The sequence below is a fragment of the Nomascus leucogenys genome, chromosome 12, assembly GCF_006542625.1.
Source record: "Nomascus leucogenys isolate Asia chromosome 12, Asia_NLE_v1, whole genome shotgun sequence".
In the NCBI taxonomy this organism is placed as follows: domain Eukaryota; kingdom Metazoa; phylum Chordata; class Mammalia; order Primates; family Hylobatidae; genus Nomascus; species Nomascus leucogenys.
Genome location: NC_044392.1, coordinates 74059485 through 74085876, shown reverse-complemented (window position 1 = coordinate 74085876; position 26392 = coordinate 74059485). Strand labels below are relative to the sequence as shown.

General features: G+C 39.5%; 2 protein-coding genes across 5 annotated transcripts in view; one reads left to right on the top strand and one right to left on the bottom strand.

Moving 5' to 3' along the window:
- Positions 1-624: 624 nt before the first annotated feature.
- EXTL2 (exostosin like glycosyltransferase 2) lies at positions 625-24455 on the bottom strand. Of its 4 annotated transcripts, XM_030824987.1 has the most exons (6): positions 23788-23851; positions 23089-23240; positions 16974-17049; positions 5701-6128; positions 5013-5083; positions 2173-2661 (listed from the first exon to the last, which is right to left on the bottom strand). In XM_030824987.1, exons 3-6 carry the CDS (start codon positions 16976-16978, stop codon positions 2173-2175), a joined length of 993 nt encoding a protein of 330 aa, XP_030680847.1. In that variant the 5' UTR covers positions 16979-17049; positions 23089-23240; positions 23788-23851. The 4 variants fall into 4 exon arrangements, with proteins under 4 accessions (XP_003260169.1, XP_003260170.1, XP_012355979.1 ...); XM_003260121.2 differs by having other exon boundaries at positions 625-2661; positions 23089-24455; XM_003260122.3 differs by lacking the exon at positions 23788-23851 and having other exon boundaries at positions 625-2661; positions 16974-17085; positions 23089-23633.
- A 114-nt stretch (positions 24456-24569) lies between these two features.
- The window catches only part of SLC30A7 (solute carrier family 30 member 7), an 85462-nt gene continuing 83639 nt past the window's right edge, over positions 24570-26392 (top strand). Inside the window, exons 1-2 of the mRNA XM_030824986.1 lie at positions 24570-24799; positions 25027-25128. Of these exons, the coding sequence (XP_030680846.1) occupies positions 24720-24799; positions 25027-25128 (182 nt within the window). The 5' untranslated portion in view covers positions 24570-24719. The remainder of the gene's footprint in view (positions 24800-25026; positions 25129-26392) is intronic.

The following is a 26392-nucleotide window of genomic DNA, read 5'->3' as shown; positions in this document are numbered from 1 at the left end:
TTCTGTCCTTATTATCAATAACACTGTCATCCCAACAGCTTTCATTTATTGAGCATCTAAAATGGGCAAGGCACTGTGCTGTATTTATGCAAGTTATCTCCTTTATTCCTTAAAACAAACCCCAGGCAGACATTATTCTTATTTTGCTGATAAGGAAACTGCGTAAAGTGAAAATGAGGTCTAGCAAGGATTTGAGCCCAAGTATTCTAATGGCAAAGTGTGCACAATTGACCCGCTACGCTGCATTGCTTCTCTTAGAAAGTTTTAAGCCTGAGCATCTCTTCTCTGGATCATTTGAAGCAAGAATAAGAGGCGTTCAGGGAAAGACAGCTTTAATAGGAGTCTACCTACAATGCAAGAGTCTTTGTAATGTAGACTGAATTGCATTTTGGTTTCATATTATTTGCTCTATAATATCTGAAAACATGATATGATTAACTTATGTGATGCTTAAGACAAGTTTAAAGACATAAGATGGGAAATAAAATTTGGGAATATTTTTTCATGGGTAATGTGGCTAATGTCTCTACCTTATTCTCAGCAACATATTAGAGTATCACATCTAGAAATGTGTAAGAACACCAATCACAAAAACATGAGTCTGCTTAGTTAACACAGAACACATGGATGGCAAAAGTTTATTTATCTGCTAGAGGAATCATAAGAGGCAAAAAAGTACTACCAATATTGGACAAAACAGATAACTGACACTATCGATTTTTAGTAAGGTTCTTAGTTTCTTTGTTTTTGTTTTTTACAATCTGACTGCATTAAGACACATACACTCTTTAATGTAAAAAAAACCATCATATGTGGAACTAAATGCACAAAGACCTCATTATTGGAACATTAGCCATGATTATTTTAATATTCTCACAGCTTTGCAATTTTGAGAATATACTAGTATTATATAAGAAGAAAGAGGAGAAGGAGGAAGAAGAGGGAACGGAGGGGAAAGAGAAGGTGGTAAACAGAGGCCTAGTTAAGAATTCCTAGCCCTAGCGGTGAACAAGGACTAAACACAGACAATGGGTGGAACACAGATGCTAATTCCCATAACAGAGAGTAGGCAACCTTAACAATGAATTGATGCAGACTCCTATAGAATTCCTCTGTTATGACTGGGTTCTTATTTTCTCCTCTTTGTATGTAGTTGAAATTTCATCATTATGAATAGTACCTTGGATCTTCTTTTTTTAAAGTTGTGAATGCAAGTGTTTGGCTTTGTAATACAACTTTTTAGTATCCAGAAGATAACCAGTGCTCTACCAATAAAGATCTTTTGATACAAAGGGTTTTAACTTCTGCCAGTTCTTACTCATTTTTTTCAGGTCTTTTACACATTTCTTAAACAACACATACATTACGTAAAATATAAGAATGTACATTCTCAAGGTCAGATTCAGTGACAAAATGCACTACCTGAATCTAGTAACACATTTACTCTTTGCTGCATATAAGTTGCATATAAGAAATACAGGGTATATTGTTTTGTGATCCATGCAGTAAATGTTCACAAAAATCAAGCAAACAACTAGACGTTCTTCAGCTACTAAAATTAACTGTCCCAGTCACAAAAGACTTAACAAAAATAAAAGCACGGATGGTTACATCAAAACCATGCTGGACTGAGTTCGTCCTGGAAGAGCTGGTTGGCAGGGCCACAAGGAAAGCACTGGCAGCTGCAAATTTTCCTCTTCATATGTGACTGAGACTACTCTCTTCTTACATGGCTTTACCCCATACCACAGGCTTTTGCTAAAGAGGCATTTCAGGCTTCAAATTAAAACAATTGACCTTTAGTGAAAAAGCAGAGAAATGCCTCTCTTGAGGTTCTGATCCTAGAAACAGCTTGCTATAGGTCCTTAAGGCAAATGCCAGGAGTCAAAGAAACTGTAGAACAGTCTCAGGATGTAAACAATGAAATCACTGACCAAGGAGTTACATCCCTGGATGAAAACTCTTCATAAGAAGACCTAACTGGATAAGACCAACTTCTTGGCTTTCAAAAGTAATGTGAATTTTATATCCTAGAAGCACTGCACTTTTTTTTCTATTGTAGAGACTTCTGGAGTAGATAAAAGTTCACGATGTTGCTTAAAAAAATACATAGCATGGAGAAGCTACTCAAATGCCAAGCAGTTTTCAGGTATGTTTTTGTTTGTTTTACTTTTATATTTTTCTTTTGTAGTTGGCATATGGAAAACCAAACTGGGAAATCATAATGTTGGAGTATTTTAAGGGCATGCTATCATAGACATTAACAAGCTTATTTATACAATAAGACCTCTGCAGAGCGTGCTCAGCTCGATGCCACATTCCAGAATAGCCACTGTTGGTTTCTTTTTCCAAATTGTCCATGTTTACAGGCTTCACAAATATCCCTGAAGTCTTGCCAATATGCTTGGCAATGATAAAATTCATGGCAATATCATCACAATTTTGAGTATCATCTATCAAAGCATGGACAGCTGCAGGTTGCCTCTGAAATAATTCAAGATATTTGCTATTGAAGAATGAAGCTCCAATCAGCACCATAGAGTACTGGTCACCATTTCCAGACCCCGGTGCTTGCATTTCAAAACTTCCATAACTGTAGATACCTGATGAAGTAGAGACGTGCTTTCTAGGAACAAATCCTACAATTTGATCAGGAAATTGCTGAAAAGAGGGAAAAAGAACAATTAAATGTCACATATTTTTAGAGAAGACATAGTGAAAAAGGCAATGATTTATTACAGAGAGAATGAAACTGATTTGTCAACTCTTCCTTATTCCTGGTTTCTACATTTCAGTTTTATCTAGCTCCAGGTAACTTCATAAATCTATGTTCTGATATGTTTACAGGTCAAATTGCATCACAACCCAAACATCTCTGAAAACAAATATTCTACCCTTACAAATGTTCTCCTAATTCAAACATTACCTGACATTAACAAATTCCAGTCACCAAAGAGTCCAATCCTTCAAAATCTGCTGCGAGAAAAGTTGACTGCCTGAATGCTATTTATTGTGGAAGATAAGAGATAATGGGATCATTTTGAAAATTTGTTCTAATCTCTCAGGAGTATATAAAATTATGGACCTACATGTGTGATTATCTCTTTTTCATGTTGATTTTGATGTTCATAAAAGTTACTGTTGATTTTAAGCAATGTTATATTTTATCCCATTTCAGCTTGGGTGTTTCCTTTTTTAAAAACATGAGATAATATAAATAAATGTTTATATTTATCTATATAAAATAAATGTTTATATTATATATATGTGAGAGAGATGCATGAGAATCTTTGATGAAAGGATAGATGGTAGATGAGCATGACTAAAAATAAAACAACAATCAGCAAACAAAAAAAACACTGAAGCATGGGAAATAGGTAAGAATTTATAGGGTTGAAAATTTCATTCACTCTCATAAATAATTTGAGTTTCATTCATTTATTGAACAGACGCAGAACTAGGGACACACACACACACACACACGAGGCTGAGTTAAATGCTATTTCAAAGCACTTATAGTCTAGAGAGGGTAGAGGGGTATGATATGGATATGCAAACAAGGAAATACAATACTGTGAGAAAGTTGTTTTAAGTGCAGCTGGGTAAATCCGATGAGAACATTGAGGGTAGGATGACAACTGTGTTGCTGGGAGGCAAAGGGGAAGGTCAGGGAATGGGGGATAAAGGCTGGGAGGCTTCAGAGAAGATGCGCTATTTACACAATCTAGGAGAATGAAAGAAATTTCACAGTTGGCTAGAGAGGGAAAAGGGAAAACACTAAAAGTGGAGGTAACTGGGCAAATACAAAGACACAGATGAATGTCTACTTGAATCTTGCTTGCTTATACACAAACCTCAGATCATTATGCAATGCAGGGTTTGGGTTGGACTGAATTTAAGTTGGTCAATGGATTGAAATTGTTTTTGATATTTTTATAAATAAAACCTGAAATCATATTTATATATCTTTAATTTATAGTTTACTCAGATGGTTCCAATTAACCAGTCCCCAAATTCTGCCTCCATTTTTACATTTTGGACAAATGGATTTTTAAGCATCAATAGAAATCTCATAGTTGAATTATCACAGTAGAACTTTTTGTCCAAGAAGCTTTCGTTTATTTCATTTCATTCCAAGGGCTGGAAAAAAATTGTTGATATGGAAAAATTTCGTTGATCAGCACACTAGGCATGAAATTAAAAACTGAAGTTTTAAAAATGCCGATATCTGCTGAGTATTGTGATCACTTACCATTAATATCTAATGCTGTTATGTCCCAAGAAGCTAATTTTAAAAGTTACCACGGTATAAATTAGATCATTTACTGGGTAGCACAGTGTTTAATTATTTGACACGGCTTCCAAGTACTTCTATGCAGTTCTGATTTCAGGTAATAGCAGTGCAACTTGTAAAAGTTAGCTATTACTAACACATATTCAATAGGAGAGAGCTGCTTTTATAGGATACTGACCAATTTATGCCTGCTTATTCAAGCTAGGATTTAGGAAAAAACAAAACAAAATAAAACAAAACCTCCTACCACAATGGTACATGTAAAATTATTACTGCAAAATTTCTAAACAATGCTCTCAGAACCAGGATTAAATTTTGTGGAGGTAATAAATACTTCCTTTTACAAAAAGTTATACACAATATTAATATAGAAATATGCTTATCATTTGAGACACATGTCTGTGGTCTAGGCAAAATATCTCCTCATTCTAGTTTTTGCTGGACCACATCATTTCCCCATTGTTCTCTGGAAGGCAGTTCTAGCTCTTTTCCCTAATACACCAAAATATAAATTAAACCTAGATAAAAGATACTATAACTTTCCGGTTGGCTGAACTAAGCTCAGAAAATCTTGATTAGCCTATAACAAATTCATCCATCTTTTAGATAAATATTATCTAAAATATTTTAGGTAACATCTATATTAACCATGTTGCCCTGGTTAAGTACTAGTCAAGATCTTATAAAGATGGTTTCATAAAAGAGACAGCAACATTACCTGCCAAACTGAGAAAGCAAAAACAAGGTCTGGGGTGCTGATGAGTGTGTCATCATCTACCATCAACACTGCTAAAATGAAAGGACAAAAATTTAAGTTGAATAGTTTGGAAATTAAAACAAAAGTAGTAAAATACAATAGTGTCTACATAGATCATTCAAATGAAGTATTTTCTGACCCAATAAGTAAATAAGCAATGTATTCTTGGGGAGATTTGTCCAGTAGAAAAAAATTTTTTTGGTATCATAACTGATTGTATAACTGCCTGAAAGGAAAATAATCAAGTAGTTATTATCCATCATCCTAGAAACTATTGGGCCTATAAATAAATAAAGCCAAGATTCTTTTAAGCAAATTGCAACCTCATGAAACTGTCAGGAATGGGAGGAAAAGAGGAGTGGCAAAAAAATATATTAAGCATAAGCTAAATGGCATCTTACTATCAACTGTAATGCAATAATATGTAATTATAGCATATCCTTTATTGCAATATTAACCTCTTTGTCAGGAAACCATTTCTTGACATCTTGGAAATTGTCCCTCAAGCTTTCCAAAGTGCTTTCTTAGGACTAACTTCCTTCATTTTTCTCCAGACAGTTAAGACAAGCAGAAGGCCAGAAATTCACTTGTCTGTCCCAGCTCTGGATAGCGGCAGCCTTTCCAGGCTGAGAACTCCACTGCAACTTACCACTGGTTTCCAGTTCAGGAAAGACCTGGAGTCGATTTCTCATCCTGTTTGCTGTCTGTTGTTTGAAGATCACAGGGATAGGGTGGGGCCCTAGAGAATTCCATAATTCATCTGGTGCCTTCTCTCCAATATTGTTCCATACCACAATCACTTTGTGCAGATTTGGTACAGCCTGATAATGATTTAAAAGTTTCAATAAGAGATCTGTTCTGTTGTACGTCTGCATTATGAGAGTAAAGGAGTCCATGGTGGACTTGCCCTGGGATTTTATTTCCCTACGCAACATGAGCATCTTGTCTTCTTTGACACTGGGAAGTAAGGCAGTCAAAGCACCAGCTACCAGTAATAATACGAGGATGACCACCAAAGAGAATCGAAGCACTCGAATCCCCATTACTCTCCCAGGAAGTTTGCAGATGTGGCAACACCTAGAGTAGAAATGGAAACAACATACAAATGTTAGCATTCTTACTAGTCCCTGTGTTTTCATGTTTTTTTCCAATGAGGAAAGATATCAATCTTATTTTAGTTGATTCAAATTCAGTTCTCCCTTCCTCCCCAATAAGGTAATTTGGCCTAAGAGATTTTAAAAAATCAGTTTAATACTCCCTCCCTTCTTGCCCTGCTTGTTACGCAGTTGCAGACAGAAGATGTTATACATACGAAATTGGAAAAATTAAGCATTTAAAAATTTGCCATCATTTTATCACTAAATCTCCAGACCTGAGATTATTTTTCAACTGGGATTTTATTTCGCTTAGTAACATATTAATTTCAAATCTACACTTCTGTAGTAGCAGACTTTTTCCCAAACAAAATCATACAGAGCCATAATACATGAGGCAGCAAACAATTATGGTAGGTTTATTATTTATCAGCCCTGTACTATGTGCTTCATATACCACAGTATGTACTTACTCATTCAACAGATAGTTACTGAGCACTTACTTTGTGCCGCCACTGTTCCAAGTTCTGTAGATACAGCAGTTAATGAGATAGAAAAGGTGTCTGCTGTTAGTAGCAGAGGAGATGATAGGGAGAAACAGATAACACGATAAACAAATTCAAAAGATAATCTGGGGTAGTGGGTATGAAGAGAATCTGTTTATAAAGAGAATAAATCAGAATAAGCAAGGGCCAGATTATGTGGGACCTCTGACCCTCATTAAAGAGTCTGGATTTTACTATACGCCAGATGAGAAGCCATTGGAGGGTTCCTGGATCTAATTTATTATTTATTAATTATTATTCCCATTTAATAGTTTAGATACTTACAGAGATTACATGCCCTTCCCAAGATTACCAAGTAATTTCAGTAATAGTGCTAGGATTTCCAACAGGAAAATCTGCCCCCAGAGCCCAGACTGTTCATGGGCTTGGGGGTGTATTGCCTGGCTTTACATCTAGGTTGAACTGAGGCACAGCCCTAGAGCTTCCACAACTCCCTCTCTCACAGTACAAATCACAAGGTATTATTATCAGCTATGTACTCTCCCATCTTCCCTATTGTACCTAAAGGGTCTTCCAGAGACAGCCATAGAACAGTAGTGAACAAATTGGTAAGTACAGTCTAGCTATCCACTGTCAAAAAATTTTGTGTAATCAAATCCCTTGCTTATATGAGAAAAGGTTAAATCTCAGTTTTATAGATGCCTAAAACTCTTATTCCCTGGATTCCAATAACATTTCATTTCCACGCTTGCTAACTCCTGCTATAGTACTGTTGGCTTTCAATTATTTCTGTTTTTTAGTCTTCTGCTATTTCTGCTTCTGATTCCAAGCTACTTACTCTTCCACAGGCCACCAGAAGCATTTTAGGCATGGTCCTTGTTTTGTACTTTGGCAACTGAGTCTTCATAGCCATTTCAGCACATCATGGATCTATTTTACTACTCTATTCAAGTGCAAAGCCAGAAGTGAGGAAAATGAACTATTCAAAGAAATTTACTTATGAAAAGAAAGACTAGAAACAAAAACCAATCAGGAGTTTCTAAACAACATATTTAAAACACCTTTAAGAAAAAAATAGATCTCTGAGAAAGAATAGATGAGATGTTATTCTTGGTGACCTTAATTAACCCATAGTCTATCCCTTCTCATCCCCACTTCTGGTACAATTTCTCTTCTTGGCTATATGATAAACAGTTACTCTCATCTATTGCTTAATACTGACAGATGCAATACAGCTGGATAAGACTTTTCACTGCTAACCACAGCTGAAGTATACTAACTGCAAAGAGCTACTGTCACTCTTCTTCTTGGTATAACACTGCCTCTGTACATTTTATTTTTGGTACTCCCCCTCTTCTTGGAAAAGTGAACTGTATGTATACTTACATAGTAATATCTAAGCTCTTGATTTCATATCTTGTGGCTAAAGTTAGGCAATTGAAGCTAGGCCACCATTCCATAGGCAATCCTAAGCCTGTAGTCTAAATTTAGTTTGAAATAGAATAGAATAGCTTTGGAATATTCTGTTCCAAACTAAATCTCATTTTACTTTCCTAATGATATCTACTCAACATGTTGTTTTTCACTGAGGAGACTTGGCAGTGGTTGGGTTAGTAACTGTCATATTCCTGTAAGCTTGTTTCATGTTGTGATGTGCGTTTTGTAATGGTAGAAAGTTTCCTCTCTATAGTTCAAGGACATAGAGAGATCATATACACCACGTCTTTAACATTTTCCTTTGAAGTTTATGAGAGTTTAGAGAATTGCAAGAAGGACAAGGGCATACTCTCCATGACAGGACAGTATGCTTAGGCATGTGCAAGCAAAGGAAGAGTTTGTCCACAAAGACAAGGAGAAGATCATTGTCATTCAGCAGCTCTCACTTTTCAACAGTCCAGATTTGAAAAGTAATGTCACCTTTAGAGTAAGCTTTTGAGAGTGCTTTCAAGGGTTTCTCTCCTGGACTTTCTCTGCAGCTTGTTCTATTAAAAAGAGCAATTTTGTGTTTCTGCTTCTATCACGGCCTCACTCTTAAGGTATAAATAAAATAAATTATTTTCAAGGTAACTTCAGCTTTTCCATGATTATTTTACAAGGATAGTAACTTAAAGCTTTAGTGTACCATGTTTTCATTTTATGTACTCTCTTACTAAAACAACATGTAATGTGGTCAAAGACATACCATTATGAATTAATAATCTTGGTTCAAAGTCCTTGAAAATCCTTTGAATACCGAATGAAAAGTAGGTCCCATAACACATATTTTCAGTTCTACATAAAAATGACCAGTTATAAGTACTGAGAGTAAAGAATCACTTTGACTAACTGCATTATAGTATACCATGATTAAGATCTTTATATTCATTTTCTGCAGCTGAGTAGGAATAGCATATTTTAAAACTTACATAGAAGTGTTTCTGATCTCTAGACACTAATAACTTACTATCTAGCAGTTTTAATCTAGAAAAAGTAACAAGATTAATTACTATAGCTTACTATAAATATACACTGTTGAAGACACTCATGAGTGACTGCTTCCTTCTTATGTATTTTTTTAAGTAGGAGTTTATCCCCTGTACCCATCATAGACATTTCCTTTCAGATAGCTCCTAATCCCCCAATTTAACCTGTATCAGAAAGATTTCAGGAGATATGAATAATTTATGTCTTTAGAAACATAGTGTAAATATTTCATGTGGTATTTATTAAATAACGCAGCCCAATAAAATTATGTAAATTTTAGTTTGCATAGTACAGTAGGAAGAGCAAGGACTTTACAGACTGTAGTGCAAGTGGCACACTGTACTTTGGCAATGGCCGAGGTCTAGAACTCCATTGTAGGCCCATTAGAAACAGCTTCAGTACAATTTGGAGAATAATGATGACTTTATGGCTATAAGGATTTCACAGTTTTTGGCGTTCTTCTGTTCTTCTTTTAGAGAAAGAACCTATCATCTAATTTGCAGCTTTGAGTTTTGAATGAGAGATATGAGAAAAAACACATCTGGATGACCTATGTCATACTTGGGAAGAACTAAGAAGTAAACATAAGCACGTCAGTTCTCTTGCCCTCAATTCCTAAACTTTCCCTTTAGGTTTTGGTTTTTCCTTTTTTAAGATATGTCTTTATATATTTGCTGACACCCTGCCTCATTCCAAAAAGGATCTGACAGCTCTTAGTCTATTCCCTTTCTGTCCTTCACCCATCCCCATGACTGCAGTAAATATAACTTTGATAAATACAGTAAATCCCAACAAAACAAAAATCCTTCCTCTTCTCCTTATGAACTAAAAATATCCAAGATTTCCCCCAGTGATATTTTCTGCACGTCAATTCATTAGTTCTTTATAGGTAGAGAACACATCCTTTTAGTTATTTTGATACATTGTTACTTAGCGTCTTCTACACCAGAGGTCCCCAATCCCCAGGCTACACACCAGTACTGGACTGCAGCCTGTTAGGAACCGGGCTGCACAGCAGAAGGTGAGCAATGTGTAAGCAAGCATTACCACCTGAGCTCCACCTCCTGTCAGATCAGCTGCGGCATTAGATTCTCACAAGAGTGCAACCCTATTGTGAACTGTGCATATGAGGTGTCTAGGCTGCATGCTCCTTATGAGAATTTAATGCTTGATGATCTGAGGTGGAACAGTTTTATCCCAAAACCATCCCCCACCACCTGTCCATGGAAAAATTGTCTTCCAGAAAACAGGTCCCTGGTGCCAGAAAGGTTGGGGACTGCCGTTGGGGACACAAAGGGTTTTCAACCAGAGATGATTTTGTCTTCCAGGGGACATTTGGCAAAGTCTGGAGATATCTCTGATTGTCACAACTGGAAGAGAGATACTATTGCTATCTAGTGGGTAGATGTTAGGGATGCTGCTAAATATCCTACAATGCATAGGACAGCCCCCCATGGCAAAGAATTATCTGACCTAACATGGCAATAATGCCAAGGTTGGGAAACCCTGATCTACATATAGGCAGCTTAATAACACATACTTAAACATCATGAGGAGGACTACTAGAGAGGTGGCTTCTGAAAATCCTACTGCTATTAGTTATACTCAAACAATAAAGGGCAAAGCCCTGTCTCTAAAACTGACCGGGTAGGCTAAGCATGATGGCTCACATCTGTAATCCCAGCACTTATGGGGGCAAAGGCAGGATTCTGCCTGAGCCCCAGGGCTTGAGACCAGCCTGGGCAATGTCATGAGACCCCATCTCTACAAATAAATTAAAAAATCAGCCATCTGTAGTGGTGCATGCCTATAGTCCCAGCTACTCAGGAGGCTGAGGCAGGAGGATAGCTGGAGCCAAGAGGTTGAGGCTGCTGCAGTGAGCTGTGATTGTACCACTGCACTCCTGCCTGGGGACAGAGTGAGACCCCATCTCATAAAAAAACAAAGAACACAACAAACCAACTAAAAAATACTGCCCCAATAATTACATAATTATATGACTTATTGCACAAACACAGAAACTCAGAGAGCTGAAAGAGACTTCAGAGCCCTCCTCAGCCAGTTTCTTTGTTTCACAGATAAACAACTCAAGGTCCAGGGATAAGGAACTTGCCTAAGGTCATGCAGCTGCATGTAGCTAATCAGCAGCAGAACCAAGAGAAGACTCTAAACCTTCTGATGGCACAGTCCACAACTCTTTCCACTATGCTAGGGTAAATTCTGCAAGGATGTGTCAAAAAATAAATAAGGAAGACTGTCACTAACCTGCAAGATAATATAAAAAATTATACTTGCTATGTTGGAGTTTTTTTTAGTATCTTTAAGGAGAGATCACATACCATAAAATTTACCCATTTAAAGTATACAGTTCAGTAGCTTTTAATATAATCACAGAGTTCTGCAACCATCACCACAATTTAATTTTAAAACATTTTCAACACCCCAGAAAGAAACCCCAGACCCATTAGCAGCCAATCGCCATTTTCACTTCCCTTAACCCCTGACCTCCATCCCAGCCCCAGGAAACCACTAATTTATTTTCTGTCTCAGTGGATTTGCCTATTCTGAATATTTCATATGAATGGAATCATACAATATATGACCATTGTATCTGGCTTTTTTCACTTAGCATAATGTTTTGGAGGTTCATCCATGCTGTATATATCATGAGGTATATATCAGTACCTCATTTTTTTTGTTGCCAAGTAACATTCCATTCTATGGATAGGCCACATTTTCTTCATTCATTAGTTAATGGATGTTTGAATTGTTTCCACATGTTGGCCATTATGAATAATGCTGCTGTGAACATTCACGTACAAGTTTTTATGTGAACATATGGTTTCAGTCCTCTTAGGTGCTTACCTAAGAGTAGAATTGCTGGGTCATTATGTCACTAATATTTAAATATCTGAAAACTGAAGTAGCTTTTGAAAGAGCATTATTTGAAATTATAAGTAATTTTCTTAAATGTGGACATAGAATAAGAAAGTAAATAATACATAGTCTATTAAATAACAGTACAAATTCTGTCATGGATGTCTTTAAATGGACCAGGCAATTTGAATTCCAAAGATCTGCTATAGAGTTACTTACTACATAGTCTATCAAAGTTCCCTAGAAGAAACACCGTTGAAGGATTCTTTCCTCAAGGCTAGTTCCTTCAGACTGGAAAGCAATAATTATCCAGAGAGAAGCTGAAAACAAATATGCCAGCACACAGCATGAACAAAGATTATGTTCTCTGACTCATAAGGTAGAAAAGCAATGAGCAACGTGGTGTTGTACAATGAGAAGCTGTCATTTTTATTTTGATGCCACAAATGGTAGAAGAACGATAACTATTCTGCCATTTCACTATGAGATTTGCCTCATACTGTCCAGATTGTTTCTCCTCTGGCTCATTTTCCAGAATATTTACTTGCCTATAAACTGATGAATATAGAATATAGATGCTCAGAAAAGGGGCCTCAGCTGCCAAGAGATAAAATCATTCCAAGGTTGAACACAGAGGCCAATGCAGAACCTGAGCTGGCGCATGTAAGAAGGTGCAAGAAGAAAATTGGAAGAGACGGGTCTACAACCAATGACCAGTTTCTGACCAGGTTTATGGCATGCAGATAACCAACACTGTTTAAACTAAGGCAAAGGAGCATGTGGTGCCAAATTCCAAAAAGACATTTCCCCTCAATGGTACCTACATACAGCGAGCCGATCCATGACTCCATGTATTGGTACATGCTATTTTCTCTACTTACAAAGCCCTTCTCTCTCTCTATCTGACAAACTCCTACTCCCTGCCCCTCAAATCTCTTTCAAATATCACATCTCCTATAAATGTTTCCCTCACCACTCTCCACCCTGAGTATTCCAGTGAACTCTGATTACTGTGTTTCTAGTCCTTGTTTTCAGGTATTTCAACTATCGACTGTTCTTTGGCTGTTTTTTTCAGTCTTAATGTATCTTGAGGGAAGTTTCTGTCCTTCTTTATAATCCAGAACAGTGTCTGGCCCATTTTTTGACTCAGTGCTCACATCACTATAGTTGAATTAAATGAGGGAATTTATGTCTAAATTGTCCTAAATGTCAATGAATGCCTGAAACATTAACAAAATAACTCAGATTAAATGCAAATCAAGGCCTAATTAAGACTAGACAGTACCAAAGCAACTGTTCCCTACATAGAAGAGCTGGGTCATCACCCATCTGGTGACTAGAAGAGCATGTCATGAAATGTGACCTCAAACACAGACCACACAGGCCCCCTTTCTACATGCAGTTCTATGGCCAAGCCACTTGATAAACAAAAGATGTCTCAGATCTCTGATTTTTTTTCACATCTTTTCAAAGATATTCTGCATTAAAATATATTTGAACATCCCTGTTTCTATGAAAGCTCTTGGTGAATGAGCTGATTTGCCTTGGGGCGAAAGCATCATTTGATGGATAATATCATCCTTGTGAATTTCCCCAAGGAAGTTTAGCAGGTCATGATAACCAGAAGCTATATTATTTAATGTGGCAGGCAGCATACATGATTTAAACAGACAAAAAAGTCTTACTTGGTTGAGAAAAGAAAATTTAGTTTGGATTCAGAAAGTGACAAAAACTACAGACTTCATGACAATTGGCAGAAAAAGAAAACTAAGTCAGAACACTACACAACTCAATTCAGTATTGCCCATGGTAAGCTTCTTCCACTAAAATTATAAGCAGCATAAACCAGAATTTATTTCATTGCAAAATACAAAATGCCAGAAATGGTACATGAAAGGTCACTTTTCTTCACAAGTCTTTTCCAGGTGCTATACAAGATTCTGGGAAGAGTTTTTGATGTAAGGTTTTTACCCACATTCAGGAAAGTCATTCTTTTCATTGTTGTTTTAGAAATGCCATAGAGCTTTTCTCATTTTCTACCAATTCTGTGCTCTCCTTCCTAAATGATTTCCCTTCCCTTTTTCCTAAGGAGCTCTTCTATTCTTATGAGGTTCTTCTTAATTCCTGTTACTTTTTTCACAAATCTAAAACAAAATAATTTAAATTAGTTTGTGTTAATAATAAATATAGTAGTAAAGGCAGGAATAGGAATAGACTTATAATAATAAAAGAGTCCATGTAGTGTCACAGATTCATCTTGTGATCTTGTGTTTATGGCCAATTACAGTGATATGAATGGATCACTTAGATGACTACAATCTGGATCAACTACGTTACGGACTAGTTATTAGGGTGGAAGTGGTCCATCTTTTCTATTGACAATAGAATGGCTACACATATATATGATCATTGATAGCCAATTTAAACCTTGTTATTTAGAAGGCCTAGTCCTGCCCTTATTACACTTTTTAGACTACAGTTCTGAAACAATTGCTAAAATATTGAGAAGTAGCTACACGAACTTCAATATCACATTTAAATAGAATGATGTTGCTGCAATAGGTCATTTAGCACTGCAAGCTGTGAGGAAAGCATCTCTTTGCTGATTACATTAAATATCAAGTCTTCCTTCTGGCAGCCAGGTTGAATGGGCCATTTCTTAATAGGTAAATCAGGCTGGAATGAACAACAAGGGCAGCACTGAAAATGGGATACAGGCATTAAGTACCTGCGTTTCTATTTCCCTCCTCAATCCTAAGCTCTTATGCATTGCAAAAGCTGCTGATCAGTCCTAGCATTTTCTAGTTTTCCTCTTCCTCTTTCCTATACAAAGGATCTTATTCCTTCTCAACAATGCTTCAGGCAGCTAATATCAATTAACTAGAGTTTGCTTTGTTATCACTTATTTACAGGGAAATAACATAAATATTATGCATAAAGTTGTTTTAAAGCATCGCTTGCTTCCTTCAATCCAGCTATGTGCTACTGAGGTAGACAATGAGGTCCTTTCTACTTTCAAACTGCGCAGGTCTGAATTATGTTAGATAAAAGTTCTTTCTAGTTTTGCACCTATCTCTTGGAATAGTCAATTAATTGTAGCTATTGATGAAGATAATGATAATGATGATGATGTTTGGAGATGACCAATTCCATGGACATATATTAGGGCAGGAGTAAGAGTGGCCTTATTCCTAAGAGGAACATATCCATGACTCATAGGATCCAAGGAGACAACACATCCTAAGAGGAAAACCTAGAAATAGAAAAGCATTTTTAGCTCAGTACAGTGCCATGCAAAATTAGTTCTAGAAATGGGTCAAAAAGAAACCAAGTACATCGGCAAATATTGTACTTTTACCATTCCAGGATACTGGAGATTTTCATTTGAATCTCTGTTTTGTCAGGCAACAGATCCCTGTTCTGTTCTATAGAATCCTTTCTCTTTTATCCAATATTGGTTTTCAGCCATTAACTCACTTTCCAAAATCACTTCTGTAAGAGAAATGGATTTCATACAGATGAATTATGGCTTATAAATATTTTTAGGTATCAAACCTAAGATGAAAGCAATCCCACTTCATGTGAGCTTTCTTACTTTATTAGGGGAAGGTCAAAATATCCAGCAAATATTTATAGGTATTTACCATATGCCCGGTACCAAGTGCTAAGGGATGGTACTGAGCAAGAAGAACCAATTCCTGCCCTCACAGAGCTGAGCATTACTAATGAAAGTTGTCAGAGCTCTCCCTGCTTCATGTTATAGATCACCTCAAATTGATAATGTTTCAAATCTTTAGAAAGAAAGGAAATAAGGTGTATCCATCCCATTTTGCAGACACGACATCTGAGATTGAGAATATAGTATTAAACGATTTTTCCTGAGCCACAGAAAGAGTGGCAAGTCTGAATCAAACTCTCGACTCTCTCACTTGAGCTACACTGTATTTTCTTTTTTTTTTGAGATGGAGTCTTGCTCTGTCGCCCAGGCTGGAGTTAAGTGGCGCCATCTGGCTCACTGCAAGCTCCGCCCCCCAGGTCATTCTCCTGCCTCAGCCTCCCGAGTAGCTCGGACTACAGGCGTCTGCCATCACACCTGGCTAATTTTTTTGTATTTTTAGTAGAGACAGCTTTCACCGTGTTAGCCAGGATGGTCTCGATCTCCTGACCTCGTGATCTGCCCGCCTTGGCCTCCCAAAGTGCTGGGATTACAGGCGTGAGCCACCGCGCCCCGCTGGCCACATTGTATTTTCTATGTCTTCTGAATAGTCTCTATATCCAGCTTTGTTCTGGTCTACAAGAATATTCAACTCTATAGGTACTGAATTCATTCTGTAACCTGGACTACTATTTCAATGGACCTAAGAGAGGTCTCTCAGTATTTTCTAAGATTTTGGCCTAAGTAAGAACTCGTGTTTTCAAGGAAATAAAACCAACTCTATAGGAAATAATTTTTCTCAGACAAAAGTACTGGTACTTCACCCATGTTCATTGTGGCCTTATTTGCAAGAGCCAAAAGGCAGAAGCAACCTAAAGGTCAACTGACAGATGAATGGATTATACATTTAGAAAATGTGATACATAGGTACAAAAGAGTATTATTATTCTGTTTTTACAAATTAGGGAATTCTGATACATGCCACAACATAGATGAATCTTGAAGACATTATGTTAATTGAAATAAGCAGTCACATAAGACAAATACTGTATGATTCCATTTATTATGAGGTACCTAGGAAAGTCAAATTTATAGAAACAGAAAGAAGAATGGCAGTTGCCAGGGGCTGGGAGTAGGAAGAAATGGACAGTTGTTGTTCAGTGGGTATAAAGTTTCAGTTTTGTAAGATGAAAAAGTTCCAGAGATCGGCCGCACAACAACGTGAAAACAGTTAACACTACTGAACTATTTAAAACCTGTTCAGGTGATAAATTTTGTGTTATATGTATTTTATGACAAACAAAAGCCAAAAAATATTGGTACTTACCTCATTGTGTTGAAGTTTAATTTTAAAAAAATCTCCTTATGGCTTCAGTAATTGATAGAAGCAGGCTCTCTTGTCACTATTAAGGTAAATCAAAGAATTTTCTGTGATGTTTCTGTCAGTCAGCAGGAAATTAAAACAAAAAACAAAAAACGGTGCTTTCAATGCCATTGTTCATAAGCCTTGAGTTACTTTAGAAATTAAAATTTGTTATTCTGTCTTCTAAAAATTATATTTAGGCAATGAGGTAGATGATGACTTCCAGTGAGGTTGGTGCTATATTTTGGTTTTCACCTTTCTATTGAGGGTTGTATTAGTCTGTTTTCACACTGCTATAAAGAAATACCCCAGACTGGGTAATTTATAAAGGAAAGAAGTTTAATTGATTCATAGTTCCACATGGCTAGGGAGGCCTCTTAAGACCATCATGGAAGATGAAGCAGGCACCTTCTTTACAAGGGGACAGGAGAGAGTGAGTAAGCACAGGAAAAAACTGCTACTTTTATAACCATCAGATTTTGTGAGAACTCACTCACTATCACAAGAACAGCATGGGAGAAACTGCCCCCATGATCTAATCACCTCCCACTGGGTCCCCCCAACAGCAAGTGGGGATTATGGGGATTACAATTCAAAATGAGATTTGGGTGGGGACACAGCCAAACCATATCATTCTACCCCTGGCCCCTCTAAATTTCATTTCAAAACACAGTCATGCCTTCCCAACAGTCCCCCAAAGTCTTAACTCATTCCAGCATTAACCCAAAAGTCCAAGTCCAAAGTCTCTTCTGAGGCAAGGCAAGTCCCTTCTGCTTAGGTGCCTGTAAAATCAAAAGCAAGTTAGTTCCTTCAAAGATACACTGCGGGTATAGGCATTGGAAAAATGCTCCCATTCCAAATGGGAGAAATAGGCCAAAAAAAAGGGGCCACAGGCCCCATGCAAGTCCGAAATCCAGCGGGGCAGTCATTAAATCTTAAGGTTCTTAAATAATTTCCTTTGACTCTGTGTCTCACGTCTAGAGCATGTTGATGCAAGAGGTGGGCTCTCAGGGTCTTGGGAAGCTCTACTCCTGTGGCTTTTCAGGGTACAACCCCAATCCTGGCTGCTTTCATGGGCTGGTGTTTGAATGTCTGTGGCTTTTCCAGGCACACAGTACAAGCTGTCTGTGGATCTACCATTCTGGGGTCTGGAAGATGGTGGCCCTGTTCTCACAGCTCCACTAGGCAATGCTCCAGTGGCGACTTTGTGTGGGGACTCCAATCCCACATTTCCCTTCCACACTGCTCTAGCAGAGGTTCTCCATGAGGGCTCCACCCCTGCAGCAAACTTCTGCCTGGACATCCATGCATTTCCATACACCCTCTGAAATGTAGGCAGAGGTTCCTAAACCTTAATTCTTGACTTCTGTGCACCCACAGGCTCAACACCATGTATAAGCTGCCAAGGCTTGGGGCTTGCACCCTCTGAAGCAATGTCCTGAGCTGTACATTGGCCCCTTTTAGCCATGGCTGAGATGCAGGGCAGGAGTAGGGCCCTGGGCCCAGCCCATGAAACCATTTTTCCCTCCTACACCTCTGGGCCTGTGATGGGAGAAGCTGCTGTGAAGGTCTCTGACATGCCCTGCTGTGAAGGTCTCCCCATTGTCTTGGTGATTAACATTAGGCTCCGCCAGGCGCGGTGGCTCATGCTTGTAATCCCAGCACTTTGGGAGGCCGAGGCGGGCGGATCACGAGGTCAGGAGATCGAGACCATGGTGAAACCCCATCTCTAATAAAAATACAAAAAATTAGCCGGGCGTGGTGGCGGGCACCTGTAGTCCCAGCTACTCAGAGAGGCTGAGGCAGGAGAACGGTGTGAACCCGGGAGGCAGAGCTTGCAGTGAGCCGAGATTGTGCCACTGCACTCCAGCCTGGGCGACAGAGCGAGACTCCATCTCAAAAAAAAAAAAAAAAAAAAATTAGGCTCCTTGTTACTTATGCAAATTTCTGCAGCTCGTTTGAATTCCACCCCAGAAAATGGGTTTTTCTTTTCTACCATATAGTCAGGCTGCAAATTTTCCTAACTTTTATGCTCTGCTTCCCTTTTAAACATAAGTTCCAAATTCAGATCATCTCTCTCAGGTTCAAAGTTCCACAGATTTCTAGGGCAGGAGCAAAATGCCACCAGCCTCTTTGCTAAAGCATAGCAAGAGTGACCTTTGCTCCAGTTCCCAATAAGTTCCTCATCTCCATCTGAGACCACATCAGCCTGGACTTCATTGTCCATATCACTATCGGCATTTTGGTCAAAACCATTCAACAAGTCTCTAGGAAGTTCCAAACTTTCCCACATCTTCCTGTCTTCTGAGCTCTCCAAACTTTTCCATCCTCTACCCATTACCCAGTTCCAAAGTCTCTTCCATATTTTTGGATATTTTTATACCAATGCCCTACTCTCTGCAGTACCAATTTACTTCACCAGGTAAAAAACTATGACCTGCTGAGGTGCTTGCTGAAAGCAAAGGGAATACAGAATAGGTAGTAGAAGAAGGTAGTGATCAATACCAGCTATGACCACATGACCAGTTGCAGAAACTAGGACTGTAATTGTCATGAGTTTTCCTCCTTATTTTGTTAAGAATATGTTTATGTATGTATACACTTGTACTAAGAATATATCTTTATTTCCCCTCTTTTTCCTGTATCATGTGACATTTATTGACATCATATCAGCATTTAAGTGTTGTTAACTTTACATAATAGCATTTAGGTTAAGGATTAGTATGCTTCTGGTTGTATAAAGGATAGCTGTATTGTTAGGCGTAATTATGACCATATTATTGTTTTTATGTAACCATGCAATGGGTTCACCTTGCCTGCTGCCTAGACAGAACGAATTTATCAAGACAGGGGAATTGCAAAAGAGAAAGAGTAATCTATGCAGAGCTGGTTGTGTGGGAGACCAGAGTTTTAGTGTTACTCAAATCAGCCTCCTGGAAAACTCAGGGATCAGAGTTTTTAAGGATAATCTGTTGGTTAAGGGGCCAGTGAGTTGGGAGTGCTGATTGGTTGGCTCGTGGATGAAATCTTAGGGAGTCGAAACTGTCCTTTTATGCTGAGTCAGCTCCAGGATGGGGGCCACAGAACTGGTTGGCAGGTCCAGGTGGGGCCATCCAGTTATCAGAAATGCAACAACCTGAAAAGACATCTCAAAAGGCCAATCTTAGTTTCACAATAGTGATGTTATCTTCAAGAGTAACTGGAAAAGTTGCAAATCTTATGACCTCTGGAATAATGGCTGGTAATATTTAGAATTCTAGCCTCTCTCATCCTAACTTGGTGCCTGGTGGCCTTTCAATCATTTTACAAGAACAGTTTAGCTTTTGGGAAGGGCTATTATTTAAACTATAAACTAAATTCCTTCTCAAGGCTAGTTTGGCTTACGTTCAGGAATGGACAAGGACAGTTTAGAGGTTAGAAGCAAGATGGAGTTGGTTAGGTCTGATATCTTTCACTGTCATAATTTCCTCAGTTATAATTTTTGCAAAGGCAGTTTCGTTTATTTGGAGATTAGGTATGATTTCAAGAAATGTGTATGGGTTCAAGTTGACAAGGGATGGACTTGTGAAGGTTAATATTAAGTGTCAACTTGATTGAATTAAAAGATGCAAAGTATTGTTTCTAGGTGTACTTGGGTGTTTCTGGGTGTTGCCAGCAGAGATTAACATTTGAGTCAGTGGACTAGTAGAGGAAGACCCACTCTCAGGAACACCCACTCACAATGTGGGTGGGCACCATCCAATTGGCTGCCAGCATGGCTAGGAAAAGCAGGCAGAAGGTGGGAGAAGCTGACTTGCTGAGTCTTTGGGCTTCATCTTTCTCCTGTACTGGATGCTTCTTGCCCTTGAACATCAGACTCCAAGTTCTTTGACTGTTGGACTCTTGGACTTACACCAGTGGTTTGTCAGGGGCTCTCAGGCCTTTGGCCACAGACCGAAGGCGGCACTGTCGGCTTCTCTACCTTTGAGGTTTTGGGACTCCGATTGAGCCACTACTGGCTTTCTTGCTCCTCAACTTGCAGATGGCCTATTGTAGCACTTCACGTTGTGATCGCATATACACATCTATCCTATTAGTTCTGTCCCTCTAGAGAACCCTAATACAAGGATCCAGAAGCAAAATAAATGCACACGATCCCAACTATCTAATGTTACACATTTGAAACCAGAGGATGTATGCCATGGAGCAAAACATCTGAACATGTTAGCAATTTGCGCTTGTATCCAATTTCTAGATTTATACGAATTTGTATTCTTATGTACCTTTACAACTCCTTTTCTTTACCAAGAGTTCCCAGGGTACTCAATTTGAAGCATCTAAAAGGGTCAAATAGGGTTGCAGATAAATGCCAGGGTTGATTACTGAGGAATGACAGCATCTTTCCTATTCCTTGCTGACCATTGCCCAAAAGGAGCTGAAACCATGACTGAGATGAGCTTCTGTACCTTAATTCTCTCTGCTTTCATTTCTCAGAATCCTCAATCACATGTCTGAGCAGCTGGGGTTTTTCCACCCATTGAGTCTGCATAGCTAACCTAATGCAATTAGTTGGTAGGAGAGATATAAAAACATATTTCAAAGTTCAGCGTAGAAATCCATTTTTTAGTTTAAAAATGTTCAATAGTATATGTATTTTATGATCTTATAAACCTGTTTAATCTTGTACCATACAAAGGAATTAAGAATTCTGATTGGTGACTTGCAAGATACCATTTGAACAGAGTTGAAGAATCATTTTTGATTTTCCAACAGAACATATTGAAAGGGCAAAAGGAATGGTTTAGTATATATAGAAAGACTTACTGAGTGATAGCTGTCCCTCCACACTGCTCCAAGGGCATCCCTTGTGTAAATTTTAAACATCACAGAGTTCTAAAATACTGGACTGATTTGCCTGTCACAACCCCTCCTTTCTTCATAACTACTTCTCTCCATAAAATTCCTCCAGGGAAGGAACTTTTGATTTATCTGGCTTTGTATCCCCAGCGCCCAGCACGGAGCCTGGCACATAGAAGACATTCATTAAATGACTGTTGAATGAATGAAACAAATTTGATATGACAACAAAGATAGGTTAACATATATGGGACAAACATTATTTCACAATGACAAAAGAAGTGAGGCACAGCCTAACGTTTTTCACTTATAGAACTTTTCCTGATTTAAATAGTGTCCACCTACACTTTTATATTGCAAATAAAATGTCTTTAGTTTTAAATTTGGTCATTGTGCTCTTCAAGACGGAAAGATGTGAAGACATCACTGCCACTTTTTGAAAGGAGATGGTCCTCATGGGAATACCTATCACGTACCTTTGGGGATGGGGAGTGGGGGAATTTGGGAGGCTCTGGAAACTGATGTAACTGAAATTAAACTTCAATTTCTCGTACCCATTTCAAAACTATTTGAAAAGGGGTAATGTAGGTTTCTCCATAAACCACTTAAGCAATTTCTGATTTGTAGCAATACAGTATAAAATATAGGACTTATTTTCAAAGGCAGAATACAAAAAAGTTCAAAATGCAGCTGACCTTGATGAGTTAGGATTATGCTGGAAATCAGTTGCTGAAATTTAATTATTTCTATTACTTCTCCCTCCTTCTCCCAAGTTAAATCATATTGAATAAGGGCGTTTTGGAGAAAAATCCAATTACCATAGAATTATTTATCTTTAAACTATCTAGTTTGCACCCAATTAATTTTTCCTCAGCAGTGCAGTAGAGTAAAATTCAAGGTCTACTGCTAATACAAAAACTTCCTTCCAAAAAAAGAGTAAATGCTACTAATTTTAAATATTTCTACATTTAAATTAAAAGAATGAAATATACGCTAACAAAGGCAAACACAAAATACTCTTCCAGAACTTACTTCTGAAACCTAGCTGTTTTTACACAGCAGTTTTAATTAACATGAACATTTTTCAAAATTGTAGAGTAAGTACGTATTTTCAAAAATAAAACCACCGAATTACTACCCCATACACGCACACAAAGTTCCCAGAACGAGAGCAAAACATGCATATATCCTCACTGCAAAAAGAAAAACGCTAACACTGGAGCATTTTGCTGTGTCTCCTTACCTCGAGTGCAGTAGATTGCAGTAGGGCCAGCCGAGTTATTTCCTTGAGCTTGGTTATCATAAAACGGAAGGGGCGTCTCGTTTGCTCATTTTTGTTTTTTTTCTAAACCAAGTAGCGTGCATCTATCCTTCCCCATTCGCTGGATTAACAACCTGGAAAAAGCGCCGCCCGCAAAGTGAGCGCCTGGAGCAGGGGACAGTCCCCGAGTGGCCGCCCCTCCCTTTCGGTGACGCTCCACTTCCTGTCAGCCTAAAAGGCATTCCCAGGAAGCTCGGTTTTGTAGTTTCCAGCCCACCTCCGAAAGCCAATCCTTTCCCCAATTTCTTCTCCAAGGTAACAACTTTTAAACATTCACGTGACGGACCACCTGCCCTCAGCCAAACAACTTCCCGGAAAGGCGCCCGAAGGAGCGTTCCCATCCACCGCGGGTGCCCAGCAAAGGCCTGTGGGGCTCTCCTCCCCGCGCTCCACAAGCCCTCGCATCCCACCGAGGCGCCAGCTTCTGCCTGCACGTTGCAGAAACTGGCCTGGAGGTTCTGACAAGAATTAGAGCAGCGGCCGTTGCCCCGGGGATGACCTGGAAGCGAAAGAGACCTGCACGAATTCTAGAGTTTCGGGGTTTCCGCGGGTTGAGATTGTACGGGAAACAATGCATTAACCAAACCTAAAAATCAAACAAACACGTCTGGTGGGACCTACCATTAAAAAGCTTCTTTTCTATACACGTTTAACAGCCTTTATTTTGAAAGACATTGATTGATGCCAGGCGTGGTGGCGCTCGCCTGGGGTCTCAGCTACTCCGGAGGCTGAGGAGGATCACTTGCGCCCGGGAGTTCCAGGCTGTAGTGAGCCTCATTGTGCTCCAGCCTAGGTGATAGGGCCAGACCCTATCTCTTAAAAAAATAAATAAACAAAGAAAAACATTGATCGCCTCCTGCGTGGCAGTCCAGAAGGGTTAAGCTCTGTTTTCGGGGTGGCGTGGAATGGATTCCTAAGATTTGTGCGCCCATAGAGTTAACGCAGCAAAACGAACACTTGGGTTTCCTGCGGACTGGCGGCAATAGAACACGTGGCTGCCTAGACTCTTAATCACTGATATCCACCACACCAGGATTTAATGCCAGTGGGGAGGAAATGGTGAAAGGGCAGGCGCTGGAGCCCATGCATCCGGGAACACTGGTGGTAGGCGGTCGGGTGGGCGTGAGCGGGCTCTCCATCTCCCAGCCCAGTCTGCAGGTCGCCACCTCAGGATTTTCTTCCTGAGTCCGGGTGGCAGGATTCCATCCCAGGTCAGCCCCTCGCATCCCCTGGTAGTTGCCACCTACAGGCGTCCCTCCAACAACTCCAGCACCGTTCTCATCCCGCCCCCGCCGCAAGCCACGCCCTCCGCCGCGCAGGCCCCGCCTGCGACCGTCCTCCCTCCTTTCCAGTCCCAGGACGCGTTGCGCGGCCCGGGCCGGAAGTAAGCGAATTCCCGGGTGTGTGTCTGTGTCTGTCTGTGTCTCGCAGCGGCGCGCGGCCCCGGACAAGCGCTGGGGATTCCCGTTTGAGGCGTCACTACTGTCACTGCCATCACCCCACGGAGCCACTTCTAGAGGGGAGTAGACCCGGCCCTTCGCCGGGCAGAGAAGATGTTGCCCCTGTCCATCAAGGACGATGAATACAAACCACCCAAGTTCAATTTGTTCGGCAAGATCTCGGGCTGGTTTAGGTGCGGGGTGCTGTGTTTGCGGGGAGGGGATGTCCGGCAGAAAGGGAGAAGGCCCAGACCTCAGGATGGCCCGAGGTCCAGGGAGGGAGAGTCAGAAACTCCCCGTCAACCCCTAGCTGTGAGGAAAGGAGCATGTGAACTGGGAGGGTCTCGAAGGGGGTACCCAGCCTCGGGGTCCCGGCACCTCCTTAACTCTCTCGGCTCTTTTCCACGTGTATCATTCCCAGGTCTATCCTGTCCGACAAGACGTCCCGGAACCTGTTTTTCTTCCTGTGCCTGAACCTCTCTTTCGCTTTTGTGGAACTACTCTACGGCATCTGGAGCAACTGGTAACCAAAGGGGAAAATGGTTTGGGCGGAAGCTGGGTGTGAGGGAGACGAAGCACTGTTTGCTTAATGCCACGTAGCTCCTCACCAGGAGGTTCAGTTCCTACCTTTCTTACCTACCTCTGCTGCTGAGTTGCTTTCTCATACCCACACCAATCTGGTAGGGCTACAGTTCTTGAGTAAGATCTGAGGCCTATCCTGTGCAACCTCTCTTGTCACCCGCCCCTCCAGTTCCATCAGACAAGACTGACAAGCCCCTCCTTATTTTAGCAGATGGACAGAATCCTTCATTTCTAATTGTAGGCCTTAGGTTTACCCACTTTGTTGGAGTTGGGAGAAACTTGTTTGCTGCCTCTCTTGTGGGGGGAGTGGCATTTGGATTTCACCCTTAAGATTCTGAGAGAGTATATCTGAGATGTTCTACTTAGTTTGTTATTGGAGCTTGGAATGGGAGGTTTTATAAAGTGATATCGGGAGAAATATGTGTCATTCTCTTCTCTCTTTAATGCCGAAACTGTCTCATGATTTTCCTCTAGTCTTAACTGCGATGTAAAAATCCCATGTAGTTTTCTAGAAACAGCATTTCTTGGGTTTTGGTGGCACCTTTGAGGGTTTTTGTTTTTTTGAAACATCCTTAGGAGGAGGAAAATCTAGTGTGTAACTCTATGGCAGTGAAGTTACTATTATTCAGGTATTTGCTGTTGAGTAACTTAAGGTCTTATGAAGTTGTTCTGCTAACAATAAGACCGTCACACTCCTAGGTGTACTAATTCTGTCTTTAGATCCCAAACTCATTCAAAAATCTGATGAAAGCCAATACTCAGAATTGTACATAAAGCTTCAGGATGTTGTTGGGTTCCCTGTACTAAATCTTGGACTCTAGATTAAGAACCTGTTTTCTATTTATTAAATAGACTTAATCTCTGTTCTTTAAGACCCATTTTCAGAGAAAATTGCTGTCCTTGATCTTGTGTTGAGATCAAACATTGACAGGTAATATCACCAGGTTTTGTGACATGTATACTTTTATGTAATGCGTGGGCTTCTTTCAATTCAACCATCAATTCAGTTCTACAGAAAATACTTAATAACCAGCAGATTATGAAGGTTATTGGTTTAGTCAACAGTTGGTTATAAAGGCATATTGGTACAATGAAATCTTAATATATGTAATAACCATTTTGAATCCTTTGGGAATCAGATGTGTTTATTTGAAGGATACCCCGTCATAGATTAATTTTTTAATCCCATAATATTAACATACTTT